Source organism: Filicampus tigris, chromosome 21, assembly GCF_054856515.1.
Source record: "Filicampus tigris isolate MCC_2025a chromosome 21, RoL_Ftig_1.0, whole genome shotgun sequence".
Taxonomy (NCBI): domain Eukaryota; kingdom Metazoa; phylum Chordata; class Actinopteri; order Syngnathiformes; family Syngnathidae; genus Filicampus; species Filicampus tigris.
In genome coordinates, this window is record NC_141237.1 from 5,667,850 (window position 1) to 5,685,562 (window position 17,713).

Genomic DNA, 17,713 nt, shown 5'->3' on the forward strand with positions numbered 1-17,713 from the left:
GAGGCCTTTTCGCTTGATGACATAACACTTTTTTTCCAGAGCTGTTCTTTCACAGATGTGCTTCGCGCATCCATCGCTGCATCCCACGCACCATCGCCTATTTCAGACTAAGTAATGTGACTCTCCTACCTGCAGCGGGCCCAGGATGGAGCTGGTGGTGTACATGAAGAAGAGGCGCAGATAGCTGAGGACGTTGGCAAAGGCGAACAGGCCCTCAGCCACCAGGATGGGATGGAAAGCATCCCAGTTCTTCCTCTCGATGTCCCCAACATTCTTGAACTGCGAATGAAACCAAACATTTTTTTAAAAATTCTTCAGTTTTTTTTCAAGGGTGTAATCAAAGCTTTTAAACTCGGAATGCACCCTCATTCGGGATCCATCCAGAACCAACAAAAAATAAATAAAAATAACTCGGATAATCAAGGATTGAACTCTTAAAAGGGACATGTTATGGAAACTTATTTTTTTCCAAATGTACTGTATTTAATTTTGAAAGACAGTTTGGAACATGTACACTCAGTCTGCCAAGCCTCTAAGGGTACCAAAGCTCAGGCTTTGCCTAGGTCAAGACTGTTTAAAAAACCAGACAGTATTTTTGTCCTGGATGAGTGCTGACTCACTCTCATGATTTCAGCAAGACATAAACTAAAATGACAAGTGCTAAAATTCTTGATCCTTGATGTATTTTCACAAAAGCATGTCACAGACAGGTTACTATAACACATGGGAACTGTTTTAAAATGTGAAACAAATGCATGTCCCCGTGTGTATGTGCGTACCTTGCTGTTAGCAACTATCTTGAGGGCGAAGGTAGCCAGGTAAAGGGAATTCATCACAAAGCTCAGCTGGTTCCTCGACTCATCCAGAAAGTCTTCCAGCCCCTCATACCAAAGACGCTTCACGTCCGACCACACCATTCCTATACGACACAGGAAATTTTGGGGTGAGGATACAACCTGGACAAATTAGGCTTTTCTCCTGGCACTAGTGTTAAAGTGGAATTTTATCTCCAGGAAACTCAATGTGGATGCTTGTACACTTCTGCCATTGTTCCACATACACAGTCCATTTTCTGCCAATCAATTGAGGAACCAAAGCTTTATTTTGTCTGCTTTTAAGGAAAGTGGAAGTGCACACACACCCATAGTGGGCTCACTGACACATGCACGCATGTGCGTGCTGCATCTGATTAGCCCATTAAGGCAGTAGCATGTGACCCGGGGGGGAAAGGAAATGCAGAGAGCAGCGGGGAATGATGAAAAGCAATGGGGGGAGGCATAACAATAGAAAGCACATACTGCATATGACACATGGATGAACTTTTGGCACCAGTTCACACACTTAGAACGTGTGTTTGTATATACAAATTCTTCTTTGATACCAGCAGAAGCATATTAAATCAATTATAGATAAGACAATTAAATGATAATTTATCGTTATTCAAATAAACAATTTTCTATATTTCATAACACATTTTTATATGACTTTTCCATTCTTTTTTAACCGTATTTATGAAAGACGCAGGTCCCAACTGTCCATTTTAAAGACAAAGGATTGCCCGCCCCTGGTGTACAGCTGTATCACAAAACACAAACTAAATAGCTTACATTGGAAAAGCCGTCAGGGGTTCTTACTGCGGTGAGTTACGACTCGCCGACCAATGAGCTGCCGCCTGACTGCTGCAGGGTGCTGCAAGCATGAGTCAAACTATCACGGCCGAGGAGGCAGAGAGCCATTCCAGCAACTCAACCACGGCGCTAATGGTTTCTTGGCAGCGGACACAGATTCTCTGCATCCTCACGTGAGCTTGAGCCTGTGTCAACGCCCGGCCAGTCGAGAGCGGATGTTGAGTTGGTGAAAGCAGGCTCTTTGTCGTTAAGCATCAAGATGGCTGTTTGTTGTGTACACGCCTGATAGCATTATGGACACAGCATAGGCCTGTTGGACTGGAGTCAGGCCCATAACACAAACGTCTCATTTATCCCCTACAAGGAAATATTGGACATAACATTAAAGGATATGATTGGCATCATTCCCCATCATTCAAAAGGATCAATAGTTGGACATACAATAACAGGAGAGCATTAGCGTGAAATGAGCAGGCTGGTGTTTGAGTCAAGACCACAGAAACCGTGGTCAAGTCAAGACCAAGACTTTGAAGCTCTGACACCAAATAAAGACATCGAGTCTTTGAGGGGCTGAGACCAAATCAAGTCTAAGACTTTAGGCTCCACCACCCAGTAAAAACCAAGACTTTGAAGGGTTGATACTGAGTCAAGAATAAGACCAAAAGAGGTTGAAGTCAACACCAAGACAGTTTACAACATAGATTGAATGAAAACTAAGATTTGAAGGCATTGTTGTAGATTTAAATAGTTGAAACTGAGACTGAGTCTTTGAGGTGCTGAGAATGAATCAAGACTAAGACTTTTTTAAGGGTTGGAAACATGTCAAGACCAAGATTTTGAGGGCTTGAGAGTTGAGACCAAATCAAGATAAACATTTGAAGGATACACAAATATAAGAACAAGGCGAGCTGACATTTCAAGGTGCCGACACCAAGTCAAGATCAATATTTTAGGAGTTCATACCAATTCAAGACAGAGACTTGAAGACACAAAAATCAAGTCAACACCAAGATATTGAGGTGCCAACACTATGTCACGACCAAGACTTTGATGGATTGAAACCAAGTCAAGACTAAATCTTTGAGGCGTCATCACCAAGTCATGAATGAGACTTTGAGGGGTTGATAACGAATCGAGACCAAGACCAAGGCAGGTTAAGACCAAGTTAAGGCTCACAAAATGACATTTGTTGAAATGTACATAATGACTTAACTGATTGACAGGAGTGGTTTGATCCATTCACAGTCAATATATTCACAAATAAAGAAAACAATCACTGCAATTTTGTTCGTGACTCCCTTAAAGTATGTCTAAATCCAATTTAGAGTGCAGTCTATTCCCAAATTACATTGAGACCTTCCAAAATCAACCAATCTTGAGAACAAAGACCAATTACTAGAAAATGCGAGCGCATAGCATTTGGAGCTCACCTATGATCCAGAGGATGAGCAGGTAGTCTATCATCTCCAGTGCGGGGCCCATGGTGTTCTTTTTGCCTTCATTGTAGACCAGCGAGTAGAGGTTGAGCAGCAGTAGAAAGGTGAAGTAGGAGGCGCTGTGGATAATGAACTTGACGAATGGTGTGTGAATGATCTGGCCCACGCGAGAGCGCGGCACCAGCAAGTAACAGACAGACAGCAGCGGCCACAGCATGGCCACGCTCAGCACTGTGGCGATCTTCAGGCAGGTGTGCTTGCGCCGGTAGCTGGCCGTCTCGCCGAACCATACCGTGTTGAGAAACTGCTGACAGTTGGACTGAGACACGAACTGAAAGACACATGCGAGATAATAATGGGAAGTAAAATAAAAACATTGAATGTATTCCGGCTTCCTCACACATTCCAATGTTTCTTAGGTTAGGTGAAGACTCTAAATTGTCCGTAGGTGTGAATGCAAGGCTTATAGTCTGAATTTAATAGTAATTTCTGGAAGATCGTATAGGACAGAAAGTGGGTGTAGCCACCGGGACAGCAGGAAGATTGCAGCAGACACAGTTTACCAAGGTCAAAATCCTATTTTCTGTCTCCTTGATTCACACCTTGGCTAAAATTAGCAGATCTGCATGAGCTCATAGGAAAATTACTGCTGACTTGGGGCCTTAAATGCACACATGGCATGCTCGATAAGTGCCTGCCAAGCACCAGGAGAACAAGAAGCAACAAACTCTACATAGGAAAGTCAGAAGCCAGATACAAAACCCATAACTTCAGAACTGTGAAGCCCATGTCCTAACCTTCCGGATAACCTACCACCCCAGGAAGCTATTTCCAAGAATCGCTTCGACAGCAATTTATGTACGACTCAGACTTTTCAAAACAAACCCTGGTTACAATTTAGCGGCAGTAAATCAACCAATTTTCCAGCCTGGAAGGTCGAGATTTTTTTGCGCCAACACCCATGCCCGACTGACCTCTTTCTGGTTGTACTTGATGGCCAGTTTGAGGCGGCTGAGGTTCATGCGCTCCTCCAGGAGCCCTCGCTTGTCCACGGGATCCTCATTAGACGTGTGGTTGAGGATGACCTCCAGCTCTCTGGAGTTGCGCGCCTGAGCCAGCAGATCCTTGGCGAACATCTTGCACTGCTTGGCCAGCTCCTCGTAGTCGTTCCTGCACAAGTAGGGACAGCAGTGATATGGAGGAACGTGAATTTGTGAACATTAACGGTGGTGAAAACAAATCCGGAAACATATGATTTCCCGTCAATAGGCCTCATTTAGGATTTTGAACTTTTTTTTTGTTTTAGTTAAGGATTTTTCCTTTTTTCCTATACTACGTGAGAGTACTTTTGCCACCTCTGTGTGAAGAGTAACAGCAAGCACCTGAACTCCACCTCCACTAGGCTGAGCTCCTTGAGATCCGTGCTCAGCTCGAAGGCCCTGAGGATGGGGTCTTCCTCCGTCAGCATGATAAGCGAAGGGCTGGCCAGGCAACGGTAGATGTCCAAGCGGAACCTAACCCCAGAGAAGAGGCGGAAAAATAAGATTGGCAACTGGGAAAGCTAGAAATTGTGGCTCCCGTAAAAACACTGAAGAGTGGGACACACACACCAATAAATTGATCCTAATTTGAAAATGTTTCCCATTACAATCCAAGCCATGATCGTTGGATGTATCTCAGAGATTATCCTGAGCGATTATCCTGTGGTGTGGGGTGTTTTTAGAATGATTTTCCAAACTGACCTGCTCAGAAAAGGGCAATCGCAAATGTTAAACCTGCTCAATATTTACGGTCGCAAACTCTTATGTGTTTGTGGTCCAAACCGAGTTGGCCGAACTCCGATTTTGACATGAAACACAACACAACAGCCAATTGGGAAGTGAGTTATCAGATAAATTAACCGTTAGCCTAACTTAATCTATTCCTTCTTCTACTACTGGTGTCTAGAATAATTCCAGGCGCACCTGGAATGTCGCAAGCTGTCCTTCTTGTTCTTGGCGTTGCAGAGTGTACACTCGCAACCAACGGCGTGCGGGCGCGGCAGCGAGATGTCCTGCTTCAGCAGCATGGTCAGGATCTCGTAATTGTTCCTGTGCGCCGCCAAGATGACCGGAGCCACGTCCATGGTGGTGGAATACTCGGGATTCTGGATCCGCTGCATCAGTTTCTACAATCGACAAAGGAGTGGAATGGAAACGTGATCAGTGGCGGACTGCTATTTTTTATTATAACAGTTATAACATTATTCTTGTTGTACGGTGACTCACAGCGATGGACGGCTTGGATGCGCGCCTTGGTCTGTGGTTGAGGAGAATGTCCACTGCCCCCACCACTTCGGAGTCTATGGCCACCAGCAGGGCGTCAGTGGCCTGCAAGGGAGCAAATCTCAAAGGATGACTAAAACAAAAGCATCCAGAAGAAGTACGCATTACGCGTGGAACAGTTGTCTCAATTCAAGGGTTGGAACCTAGACTTGTAGCTTGGTCTCAGGACTGGAAACAAGTGATACTATAGAGGGCTACTTGTTTTTTTTTTTATTATTGCATCTTTAATTCCATCCTTCCATCTGTGAAACATGTCTGCTTCTTTGTTACTACTTTCCTCCTTCCTTTCTGGCCTCTTTCCTGCCTTTCTTACAGCCTTACTTTCTACGTTATTCATGCATCCTTAAATATATCCTTCCCTCACTTATACCTAATTTTCTGCCTTCTTTCCTTCATTCCCTCCTTCCATCAAATCCATTTTTATTCACATACCCTTACATCCTTTCTTTACATTCTTCCTTTCACCTCAGCCCTATTTATCTTCTAGTTGGCACACAGTTCCCATATGCACTTTTTAAAATGGTGCACTTTAATAATTTAGCATTTTTTGTGTGTCCCAAAGCTATACGGCTTCAAGGATCAAAGAGTCAAAGGACCCAAGTCTCAGAACCACTTATGTAGACTATTCGTTGTTCGCTGGTCCATCCATACAACAGCACTGCATGATGGGAAGACCTGCATGTGTGTGTTTACTACCTGGCAGCCATGCTCGAGCAGAAGTTGCAGGATGTCAAGGTTCTCGTTCTCGATGGCGATGGTGACGGCGTCGCGGCCCAGCACGTCCACGCTGTTGACGTTGAGCTCGCCGTGCCGGTTTTCCTCCAGCAGCTTTTTCACCATGTAGTAGTCACCTGGTGACCAAAAAAAGCGCCGACTAGACAGAGACCAGCACTTCCATTTGGGGGCTCGGCTCAGGGGTAAGTCCTGTTTACAATAACATCTCCCACAAAGGGCTGCTCCAGTTTCTGGGCCATGTTTGGCGACTTTATATGGTCACGGTTGCTGTTTTGTGTCCTGCCTGTCACAGTCCTATCCGCATGCCTTTGATTTTTTATGCTTCTTCTGGAAGGGGTGGGCAAGCATTTGTGCACAAGGGCCAATATGATTTTTTTGGTGGTGGTGGTTGAGGGGGAGAGGGTCTAGATAGGACAGGTAATTCACATATGAGATTAAAATTCTGTTTGTATGTATGTAAAGCTTTATCTTAAAAATAAACTAAACACTCACGCTAATGTTCACATTTTATAGTTTATAAGTAGCCAATTTTTTTTTATATGTAATTGAAAAAGCAGACATGTGCAAATAAAAAAAAAGAACAAATCCATTTTATTTCAACCCTTAATTTGTTTAAGAAATATACACTTTTAGTACAACGGTGTATTGTACCTTGTTTCATGATTTACAATAAGTCAACAAAATAATGTACTGTAATGAGTTCATGTAATAAAATAACCGAAAATCAAGGCACACCTTTTAATTACTAAATACTGAAAATAAATTGTGAAAATGTGAAATTGTTTGACAAGTTCTTTGATTATTTTTAACAAACAAATCAATTCATTAGTTCAAGGGATAAATAATACATTTTAAATAACCAATTATTATTTAGTTCATCATGCAAGTGATCCGTGACCTGGAAAAGCTGAAAGTCACACTTTTATTATATGAAATTCCTTAAATTGCTAATTTATATATTTTGAAATTATTATTCTTGATAAATAAATTACATGAATAATTTTGGGTATAAATTAATGGAAATACAACAAAACTAAATAATTTTTATTAGACAAATTTAGGGGCGGAGAGAATAGCAAAATTGGACTAAACGATGGACCACACAATTGTCCCATGATGGGGCAACTAAGGGTACCTTCATTACCTTTGCCCATGACATTAAAACATTTGAAACAATGCATGCACGCAGACGCGCACACGCATTTCCACAGACCTTTCTCGCAGGCCAGCAGGAAGAGCTTTTCGTCCAGCGTGGTCTCCTCCTTCACCTCCCTGACGTCTTTCAGGGCGAGGAATTTATCCGGGGAGGAGGCGTCCGTGCCCTGGTACAGAGCTGCCATCACGACGGAGAGCGAGCAGGGCCAAACACTGACGTGCATATCCTCCCTACAGAGGAGCCGAGGGGGTTTCTCCAGGCAACCTTTTGTCGCAAGCGCGTCGCGGTGTGACCATCACAATGTCAACGGGAGTCCAAAGCTCGCTTGCGCACGTACGCACGCGTCCGTGACGTCAGATCGATGCGAGGAAGTAGCGGTTGCGGGTCCGGGAAGACAAGAGCTCGAGCGCCGTGTTTACATGCGCCATCATCGGGGGTGGGGGTGAGCACGGTGGTCCTGATGCTGCTGCTGCTTCTGATGGTGCTAGGGACGAGGCTCCTACTGCGCATGCGCGCTCCTCGAGATGCCGATTACGTAACAGGCCCGTTTTTGTAATGTTTTTTTTTCACCATAATACAGCTACAATGATTGCAATAACTATACTACTACTAATAATACCCAACAACTGTGAAAATCGACTGAATATATACAAATACAATTATGAAACATAAATGATACTAGACTGTACTTGTATCAGGTGCAATGGTTTGCCTTGGGAGAAGAGTGTGTGCGTGAGTTTTTCTTTTTAAATAAATATGTATATATATATACTGTAACCTGATCTTACAGTCATCTGAAATAGCTACAGCCAAAATAGTTTTCTGAAGTTCACCAAAATGCACAAATTAACCTGGGGAAAAAACATTAATATGATATTGGGATAAGTTTTCATGTTGTCATTTTTACCACTTACTAACCCAACATGTAATAAGTTCTGTACTGTATTGTATTACAAAATCAAATGTTATCCCTCCACTTTCAAAATTTCTATTCTTATGCTTCCCTTCTTTCAGGAGGAATAGGCACGTCGCCCATAGGCAGCTGGTGAGATGGTGCTGGCGATTCCTGAGGTGCTCAATTTAGGTACGCCTTCCATCCTGTGCCGTGACCAAGATAAGGGAGGCCTTTCCATCGGGGGTTTCAGGAGCCAAAGAACATTGTTTCCTCATGTCTTCTATATGACACCTTTCATTTAGTGTGTTTCTGCAATGAAAACATATTTTCTAACTAATTGTACACTTCCATGAACATATCACTTTTTGCTTGTCACACTACATGTACACAAACACAGAGATAAAACAATGCCGACATGAAAAAAAAAAAAAAAGTATAGTGTTTATTTATAAGTCTGAAGTGATTTCCTATCATGACTTGTCTGGCTTGTTTGGATTGAAGCAGGTTTTGCTTTGCTCGACAACTTCCTTGCCGGGGTCAAAGCCGTGGCTTCCTCTCTGATGTTGTCCTCTTTTGTGCACTTCACCACATCCTTCATCGACTGTGTGATGTATCCCAGAAAAAAAACACCAACAAAACATTTAACATTGTCAACATTGATCAAATATATTTTTCTTTCAGAACATATTAAGAGAATTAATACATGCAAGTTCCTTTAGGGGCGGCACGGTGATCGACTGGTTAGCACGTCCGCCTCGCAGTGTAGAGGTTGTGGGTTCGAATCCTGTCTCGGCCTTCCTGTGTGGAGTTTGCATGTTCTCCCCGTGCCTGCGTGGGTTCTCTGCGGGTACTCCGGTTTCCTCACACATTTCAAAAAACATGCATGGTAGGTTATTTGGTCACTCTAAATTGCCCCTAGGTGTGACTGTGAGTGCAAATGTTTGTTTGTCTGTGTGCCCTGCGATTGGCCGGCAACCGATTCAGCTGCGATAGGCTCCAGCACGCCTGCGACCCTTGTGAGGATAAGCGGATTGGATAATGGATGGACGGTAGTTCCTTTAGCAGTGTTCTAAAGAGTGCTGTGGCATTCATTAAGCTTGAAATGAGGCTGTGCATTATTTGCTTGCACCAAAACTTGGTGATGGGTGTAATTAACCCATTAAGGACGGAAGCGCATAACCGCGTTCCTACCACAAGAGCTGGGAGCGCTGTTGTCTTTCTACTCTTAAACCAGAGAGAGCGTACACGTCATTTTATTATTTAATTATCGCTCTCTTAACGGTTGACCAATAAAATGCACCAGAATATACAATTGATGGTGTCATAAGCCCGCGGAGGACTAGACGACGCGTTAGTGGACATATGGACCAGCAGAACCAGTCGATTATGATATATAGTTAAGATTGTTGACAGTGACAATATCGACATCTTTGTAACAAAATAGAGGATGGTAATTACCATTCCATTTTTTACATTAAAAATAGTGCTTCTCTTGCACTGGCACTTTATTTTTACATCTTTGATTGAAACAGTAAAGATTAATAAACTCGGGCCTGTATGCAAGCCATGTCTAAGGTCTCAAATTCTTTTGGAAATATGTTTCTCTCTGCTACAGGGTTTGAGATATTATTTTGTAGGCGTTGAAAACTTAGGTTTTCAAGGGTAATTCCAAAGACGACCTTAGGTTTTGGGGAGCTGTTGAACCAGGCCCTTTAGGCTTTAATGGGTTAAAAATGTGCATGAATGGAAATCGTACATAAACTTACGAAACATAAAATATAAACCTTGTCAGCATTTTTACTAATGTAACATTTTTATTTGATAAGACTGCAAGAATACCCAGCCCTAAACATGACACTGTTGCTTAGTTTGTTTATTGCACTTGCCGAACAGTTTTAGACAACGTAGCACTTATTAGCTAGCGTAGCGTAGCTAATGCACTGTCCCAAATGCTTATGAAGCAAATAAAAACCTTACGTCTGCATTTTTAGTAATGCAACAATTTTATTTGCTAAGACAATAAGACCTGAAATGTGACACTGTTGCATAGTTATTTAACGTTTGCCGAACAGTGTGAAAGTAGTTGTAAGCTGGCATTGCTATAATGAAGTTTGTCGCCACTTGTGTCGTTTGCTCTCGAGGGAAGTCCTTTCACCATCGCCTCAAGGGTGTACTGCAACCTCTGCCCATCCCTAGAGCAGACGACGCAAGCACAAAAAATTCCCTGACAGTTTGGATCATTCATGGTCAAAAAAAAAATGCGTTGCCTCAGGAACTGGAGAGTTTGACTCACCCCAGGATGACAAGCTAACTTGGAGTGTCCGCATTGCAGGACTTGAGAGCAGACGGAATCTGGGACGAAGAGCCGATCCTTAGGGCTTTGGGCTCCGTCCTCTCTCAAGTCCTGCAATGGGCACACTCCTCCAAGTTAGCTTGTCATCCTGGGGTGAATCGAACTCGCCAGTTCCGGAGGCAACGCTTGTTGTGGCCCCGAATGGTCCAAGATGTCAGGGAGTTTGTCGCCGCTTGCATCGTCTGCTCTCGAGGGACGTCCTCTCACCATTGCCCCGAGGGTCTCCTGCAATGTCTGCCTATTCCCAGCCGTACCTCGTCTCACCTGTCGATCGATTCCGTCCCTGGTCTGCCTCCCTCCGATGGAAACACTACCATATTGTCAGGGCCGCTGCCTCAGCGCCCTGAGGTGTTTGTGTGTGCGCCCTCGAAAGCAGGTGCGTTGGGATTGGCAGCAGCTGAGATCTACCCCTCCAAATGAAGGCTGCTATTCTGGTTCTGGGATGGGACTTGCAAATATGTCTACACCTCATATTGAGTGTTCTTTCTAGCTCCCATGTCTTGTTGATAATAGTTTAAGAAATTACAGTACTCACCGTGTTCACGACTTCGTCATCTTGTGGGTCACCCTTTGCTGTGCCTTGACAAACTCTGCTTGCCCGCCTCCCAGCCTGCTTGCATCGCCGCCACCAGCCTCCACGTTCGCCCCCACCATTGAGAGCTCTACAATAAACATTTGCTCACGCAACCGCCTCTTCTCCATTTTTTCACTCGGGTCCCCCTAAGAACCGGCTGTTCGTCCCAGACTCTGTCCTCTCTCAAGTCCTGCAATGGGGATTCTCCTCCGAGTTAGCTTGTCTTCCCAGGGTGAATCAAACTCGCCAGTTCCGCCGGAGGCAATGCTTCTAGTGGCCCTGAATGGTCCAAGATGTCAGGAAGTTTGTCGCCGCTTGCGTCGTATGCTCTCGAGGGACTTCCTCGCACCATCTCCCCAAGGGTCTCCTGCAACTTCCTCCTATGCCCAACCGTCCCTGGTCTCACCTGTCAATCAATTCCGTCTCTGATCTGCCTCCCTCCAATGGAAACACGGTCATATTGACCTTGGCTGACCGGTTCTCCAAGATGGTTCACTTCATTCCACAACCAAAACTTTCCTCTACTCTTGAAACCTGTAACATCTTAGTGAACAACCTCTTAAAGCTTCATGGCATCCACATTGACATTGTTTCTGACCAGGGTCCCCAGTTCACATCCCACGTATTCAAATTTTCTGTAGAGCTCTGGGGGCATCCTCTAACCTGTCTTCGGGTTATCATCAGCAGACCAATGGACAGTCAGAAAAAGTCAATAAGGACCTGGAGTCAGTCTTTAGATCTGTCTCGTCCCGCCATCCAGCGTCCTGGAGCCTTCACCTTCTATGGGACGAGTATTCCCACAATTCCCTGACTCCCTTATCGATGGGCGTGTGTCCATTCATGGTCGCTTATGGCTATCAGCCCCCACTATTCCCTTTCCAGGAGCAAGGGGTCGCTTTTCCTTCTGTTCGTGCCAAACTGTTGCATTATTGGCTTTTGGAGAAATGCCAGAACTGCCCTGCCACGCACAGTCCAGCGCAACAGTCAACTTGCTGATAGACATCCGTCTCCTGCCCCGGACTATCACCCGGGTCAAAAGATCTGCCCGTGACCTTCCCCTTCAGACTGATTCCTGTAGGACAGCCCCAGGTTCATTGGGCCTATTGACATTGATAGGGTCATTAACCAATCAACCATCTGCCTAAAACTCCAAGCCGCCCTCAAAGTCCAACCCACTTTTCATGTCTCTTTCCTGAGGCCGGTCTCCTCTTGTCCCTTCTGTCCTCCTTCCAAGCCCCCTCCACGTCCATTGGACATTGACGGTCACCCCGCATACACATCTCGCAAGATTTTCGGGTTTTCAGTATTTAGTAGACTGGGGGGGTTATGGTTCCAAGAAACGTTCCTGGGCCCTGAGGATCGGCTCTTCATCCCAGATTCTGTCTACTGTCAAGTCTTGCATTGAAGACACCCCTCTAAGTTAGTTTTCATCCTGGGGTGAACCGGACTCTCCAGTGCCTGAGGCAACGCTTCTGGTGGCCGCGCATGGTCCAAAATGTCAGAGAATTTGTCGCCGCTTCCGTCGTTTGCTCTCAAGGGAAGTCCTCACAATATCGCCTCAACCTGACGCTCTCTCCCATATGCATGATCCACCTTCAGACAGGCAAGATCCAGATACCATTCTACTATCTTCATGCTTCATCAGTGCAGCTGTGTGGGAAATTAAGCAGGCAGTTGCGGAGACCCAATGGCAGCAACCAGATCCTGGCTCTGGCCCTAAGGATCGGCCTGGATTCAGTTTACTGTCAAGTCCTGCAATGGGGAAACTCCTCCGAACTGCCTTGTCATCCTTGGGTGAATCGAACTCCCCAGTTCCTGAGGCAACACTTCTGGTGGCCCTAAATGGTCCAAGATGTCAGGGGGATTTTGCTCTCAAGGGAAGTCATATTGACAGCGATTGGTCAGGACCTGGACTCAGACCTTAGATCTGTCTCGGCCCGACATCCAACCTCCTGGAGCATACTCTCCATGGGTCGAGTATTCCTACAATTCCCTGACTTTCTCATCCACGGATATTTGTCCATTAATGGCCACTTATTGCCATCAGCCCCCCTTATTCCCTTCCTAGGAGAAAGGGGTGGCTGTACCTTCTGTCCGTGCCAAACTGTGTCACAGTCATGTCATCTGGAGACATGCCAGAGCTGCCCTGTCATGCACAGCTTAGCGCTACCGTCAACTGGTTGATAGACATTGGGCTCCTGCCCTGGACTATCATCCGGGACTGAAGGTTTGGCTTTCTGTCCATGACCTTCCCCTTCAGACTGATTCCTGTAGGAGAGTCCCCTCCACGGCCACTCGATATTGAGGATCACCCCGCATACACTTTTCACAAGATGTTTAATGTAGGTCGCCGAGGTCGGATTTTCAGTATTTAGTAGACTAGAAGTGTTATAGTTCCGAGGAACGTTCCTGGAATGGTGACACTCCTCCAAGTTAGCTTGTCATCCTGGGGTGAATCAAACTCTCCAGCTCCTGAGGCAACGCTTCTGGTGTCCCCGAATGGTCCAAGATGTCAGGGAGTTTGTCGCTGCTTGCGTCATTTGCTCTCGAGTGAAGTCCTCTCACCATCGCCTCGACCCAATGCATGATCTGCTCTGCATGATCTGCTCTTCAGAAGTAGAGACAATGGCTGGAGGGAGCTAAGATCCCATTTCTGGTACAAACCAATCACAAAAACCTCACGTACCTGCAATCCGCCAAGCGCCTGAATTCACAGCAGGCTCGTTGGTCCTTGTTCCTAGAGCGCTTCAATTTCTCTGTCCTACCGTCCGGGCTCGCCAAACATTAAACCCGATGATCTCTCTCGTACGCATGCTCTAGCTTCAGACAGGCAAGATCCCAGGACCAATCTATCCTCTTCATGCTTCATCAGTGCGGCTGTGTGGAACATTGAGCGGGCAGTTGTGGAAGCCCAACGACAGCAACCACATCCTAGCTCAGGCCATAATGATCGGCTCTTTGTCTCAGATTCCGTCCACTGCCAAGTCCTGCAATGGGGACACCTATCCAAGCTAGTTTTCATCCTGGGGTGAACCGAACTCTCCAGTACCTGAGGCGACGCATCTGGTGGCCCCACATGGTCCAAGATGTCAGGGAGTTTGTCGTCGCTTCCATCGTTTCCCCTCGAGGGAATTCCTCAAAATATCGCCTCAACCTGATGGTCTCTCTTGTATGCATAATCCACCATTACAGGCAAGATCCAGTTAACACTCTACTTTCTTCATGCTTCATCAGTGGGGCTGAGTGGGACATTGAGCGGGCAGTTGTGGAGGCCCAATGACAGCAACCAGATCCTGGCTCGGGCCCTAAGGATCGGCCTAGATTCCGTCCGCTGTCACGTCCTGCAATGGGGACACTTATCCAAACTGCCTTGTCATCCTTGGGTGAATCGAACTCTCCAGTTCCTGAGGCAACGCTTCTGGTGGCCCCGAAAGGTCCAAGATGTCAGGGAGTTTGTAGCCACTTGTGTTGTTTTCTCTCAAGGGAAGTCTTCTCACCATCACTTCAAGGGTCTCCTGCAACATCTGCCCATCACCAGAGGTTTCGACGCAAGCAGCGACAAACTCCCTGACAGTGTGGATCATTCTGGGCCAAAAGAGGCGTTGACTCAGGAACTGGAGAGTTTGACTCACTCCAGAATGACAAGCTAACTTGGAGGAGTGTCCACATTGCAGGACTTGAGAGCAGACGGAATCTGGGACGAAGAGCCGATTCTTAGGGCTTTAGGGCTCCGTCCTCTCTCAACTCCTGCAATGGGGATTCTCCTCCAAGTTAGCTTGTCATCCTGGGGTGAATCGACCCCGCCAGTTCCGGAGGCAACACTTCTGGTGGCTCTAAAAGGTCCAAGATGTCAGGGAATTTGGCGCCACTTGTGTCGTCTGCTCTCGGGGGAAGTCACATTGACAGCGGTTGATCAGGACCTGGAGTCAGACCTTAGATCTGTCTCGGCCCGCCATCCGGCCTCCTGGAGCATACACTTTCCATGGGTCGAGTATTCCTACAAATCCCTGACTATCTCATCCACGGACATATGTCTATTCATGGCCATTTATGGCCATCAGCCCCGGGTATTCCCTTCCTAGGAGGAACGGGTCGCTGTTAATTCTGTCTGTGCCAAACTGTCGCAGCCATGCCATCAGGACACATGCCAGAGCTGCCCTGTCACGCACAGCTTAGCGCAACCATCAACTGGTTGATAGACATTGGGCTCCTGCCCTGGACTATCATCCGGGACTGAAGGTTTGGCTACCTGCCCATGACCTTCCCTTCAGACTGATTCCCATAGGATAGACCCCAGGTTAATTGGCCTTTTGACACCGAGAGGGTTATTAGCCCATCAGCTGTCCGCCTAAAGCTCCCAGCAGCCCTCCAAGTCGATCCCCCTTTTCATGTCTCCCTCCTGAAGCCGGTCTCCTCTTACCCAGTCAGTCCTCCTCCAGAGTCCCCTCAACGGCCACTCGATATTGAGGGTCAACCCGCATACACTTTTCACAAGATTTTCAATGTACATCGCCGAGGTCGTGTTTTCAGTATTTAGTAGACTGGGAGTGTTATAGATCCGAGGTACGTTCCTGGGCCCTAACGACCGGCTGTTCGTCCCAGACTCCGTCTGCTGTCAAGTCCTTTACTGGCGACACTCCTCCAAGTTAGCTTGTCATCCTGGGGCGAATCAAACTCTCCAGCTCCTGAGACAATGCTTCTGGTTTACCCGAATGGTCCAAGATTTCAGGGAGTTTGTCACCGCTTGCGTCATTTGCTCTCGAGTGAAGTCCTCTCAGCATCGCCTCAACCCGATACTCTCTCTCATATGCATGATCTGTTCTTCAGGAGTGGAGACAATGGCTGGAGGGAGTTAAGATCCCATTTCTGGTACAAACAAATCACAAAAAAACTCTCGTATCTGCAATCTGCCAAGCGCCTGAATTCACAGCAGGCTGGTTGGGCCTTCTTGCTTGGGCGCTTCAATTTATCTCTTTCCTACCATCCGGGCTCGCCTACTGTTAAACTCCATGATTTGTTGTATGCATGCTCTACCTTCAGACGGGCAAGATTCTGAGACCATTCTACCCTCTTCAAGCTTCATCAGTGCGGCTGTGTTGGACATTGAGCGGGCAGTTGTGGAGGCCCAGCAACAGCAACCAGATCCTGGCTCAGGCCATAAGGATCGTCTCTTTGTCTCAGATTCCGTCCACTGCCAACTCCTGCAATGGGGACACCCCTCCAAGTTAGTTTTCATCCTGGGGTGAACCGAACTCTCCAGTTCCTGAGGCAACGCTTCTGGAGGCCCCACATGCTCCAAGATGTCAGGGAGTTTGTCGCCGCTTCCGTCGTTTTCACTCAAGGGAAGTCCTCACAACATCGCCTCAACCTGACACTCTCTCTCATATGCATGATCCACCTTCAGACAGGCAAGATCCAGATGCCATTCTACTTTCTTCACGCTTCATCAGTGCAGCTGTGTGGGACATTGAGCGGGCAGTTGCAGAGACCCAATGACAGCAACCAGATCCTGGCTCAGGCCCTAAGGATCGGCCTAGATTCCGTCCACTGTCAAGTCCTGCCATGAGGACACTCCTCCGAGCTGCCTTGTCATCCTTGGGTGAATCGAACTCTCCAGTTCCTGAGGCAACACTTCTGGTGGCCCTAAATGGTCCAAGATGTCAGGGAGCATGCCGCCACTTGCGTCGTCTGCTCTCGACTGAAGTCATATTGACAGCGGTTGATCAGGACCTGGACTCAGACCTTAGATCTGTCTCAGCCCGCCATTCAGCCTCCTGGAGCATACACTTTCCATGGGTCGATTATTACTACAATTCCCTGATTTTTTCATCCACAGACATTTGTCCATTAATGGCCATTTATGGCCATGAGCACCCAGTATTCCCTTCCTAGGAGAAAGGGGTCGCTGTTCTTTCTGTCCGTGCCAAACTGTTGCAGTCATGCCATCAGGACACATGCCAGAGCTGCCCTGTCACGCACAGCGTAGCGCAACGGTCAACTGGCTGATAGACATTGGTCTCCTGCCCTGGACTATCATCCGGGACTGAAGGTTTGGCTATCTGTCCATGACCTTCCCCTTCAGACTGATTCCTGTAGGATAGACCCCAGGTTCATTGGCCTTTTGACACCGAGAGGGTCATTAGCCCATCAGCCGACCGCCTAAAGCTCCCAGCAGCCCTCCAAGTCGATCCCCCTTTTCATGTCTCGATCCTGAAGCCTGTCTTCTCTTACCCCGTCAGTCCTCCTTTAGAGTCCCCTCCACAGCCACTCGATATTGAGGGTCAACCCGCATACACTTTTCACAAGATTTTCAATGTACGTCGCCGAGGTCGGGTTTTCAGTATTTAGTAGACTGGGAGTGTTATGGTTCCGAGGAACGTTCCTGGGCCCTAAGAACCGGCTGTTCAACCCAGGATCTGTCCGCTGTCAAGTCCTGTAATGGTGACACTCCTCCAAGTTAGCTTGTCATCCTAGGGTGAATCAAACTCTCCAGCTCGAGAGGCAACGCTTCTGGTGTCCGCGAATGGTCTAAGATGTCAGGGAGTTTGTCGCTGCTTGCGACATTTGCTCTCAAGTGAAGTCCTCTCACCATCACCTCAACCCGATGCTCTC

The 17,713-nt window shown here is 46.8% G+C and overlaps 1 protein-coding gene across 10 annotated transcripts in view; it reads right to left on the bottom strand.

Annotated features, from left to right (window-relative positions):
- Positions 1–17,713, bottom strand: part of trpc1 (transient receptor potential cation channel, subfamily C, member 1) — a 42,120-nt gene that overhangs the window by 3,631 nt on the left and 20,776 nt on the right. For 6 of the 10 annotated variants that reach the window (XM_086021353.1, XM_086021352.1, XM_086021357.1 and 3 more), the window contains exons 4-14: positions 8,878–9,034; positions 7,621–8,775; positions 7,337–7,543; positions 6,085–6,239; positions 5,332–5,433; positions 5,029–5,231; positions 4,447–4,578; positions 4,039–4,234; positions 3,059–3,395; positions 780–919; positions 130–279 (exon numbers count right to left, since the gene is read on the bottom strand). In XM_086021353.1, the coding sequence (XP_085877479.1) occupies positions 130–279; positions 780–919; positions 3,059–3,395; positions 4,039–4,234; positions 4,447–4,578; positions 5,029–5,231; positions 5,332–5,433; positions 6,085–6,239; positions 7,337–7,543; positions 7,621–7,789 (1,791 nt within the window). In that variant the 5' untranslated portion in view covers positions 7,790–8,775; positions 8,878–9,034. Of the gene's footprint in view, positions 1–129; positions 280–779; positions 920–3,058; positions 3,396–4,038; positions 4,235–4,446; positions 4,579–5,028; positions 5,232–5,331; positions 5,434–6,084; positions 6,240–7,336; positions 7,544–7,616; positions 8,776–8,877; positions 9,035–11,062; positions 14,689–17,713 lie in introns of those variants that run through there. The other 4 variants (XM_086021359.1, XM_086021354.1, XM_086021360.1 and 1 more) reach the window with 4 other exon arrangements.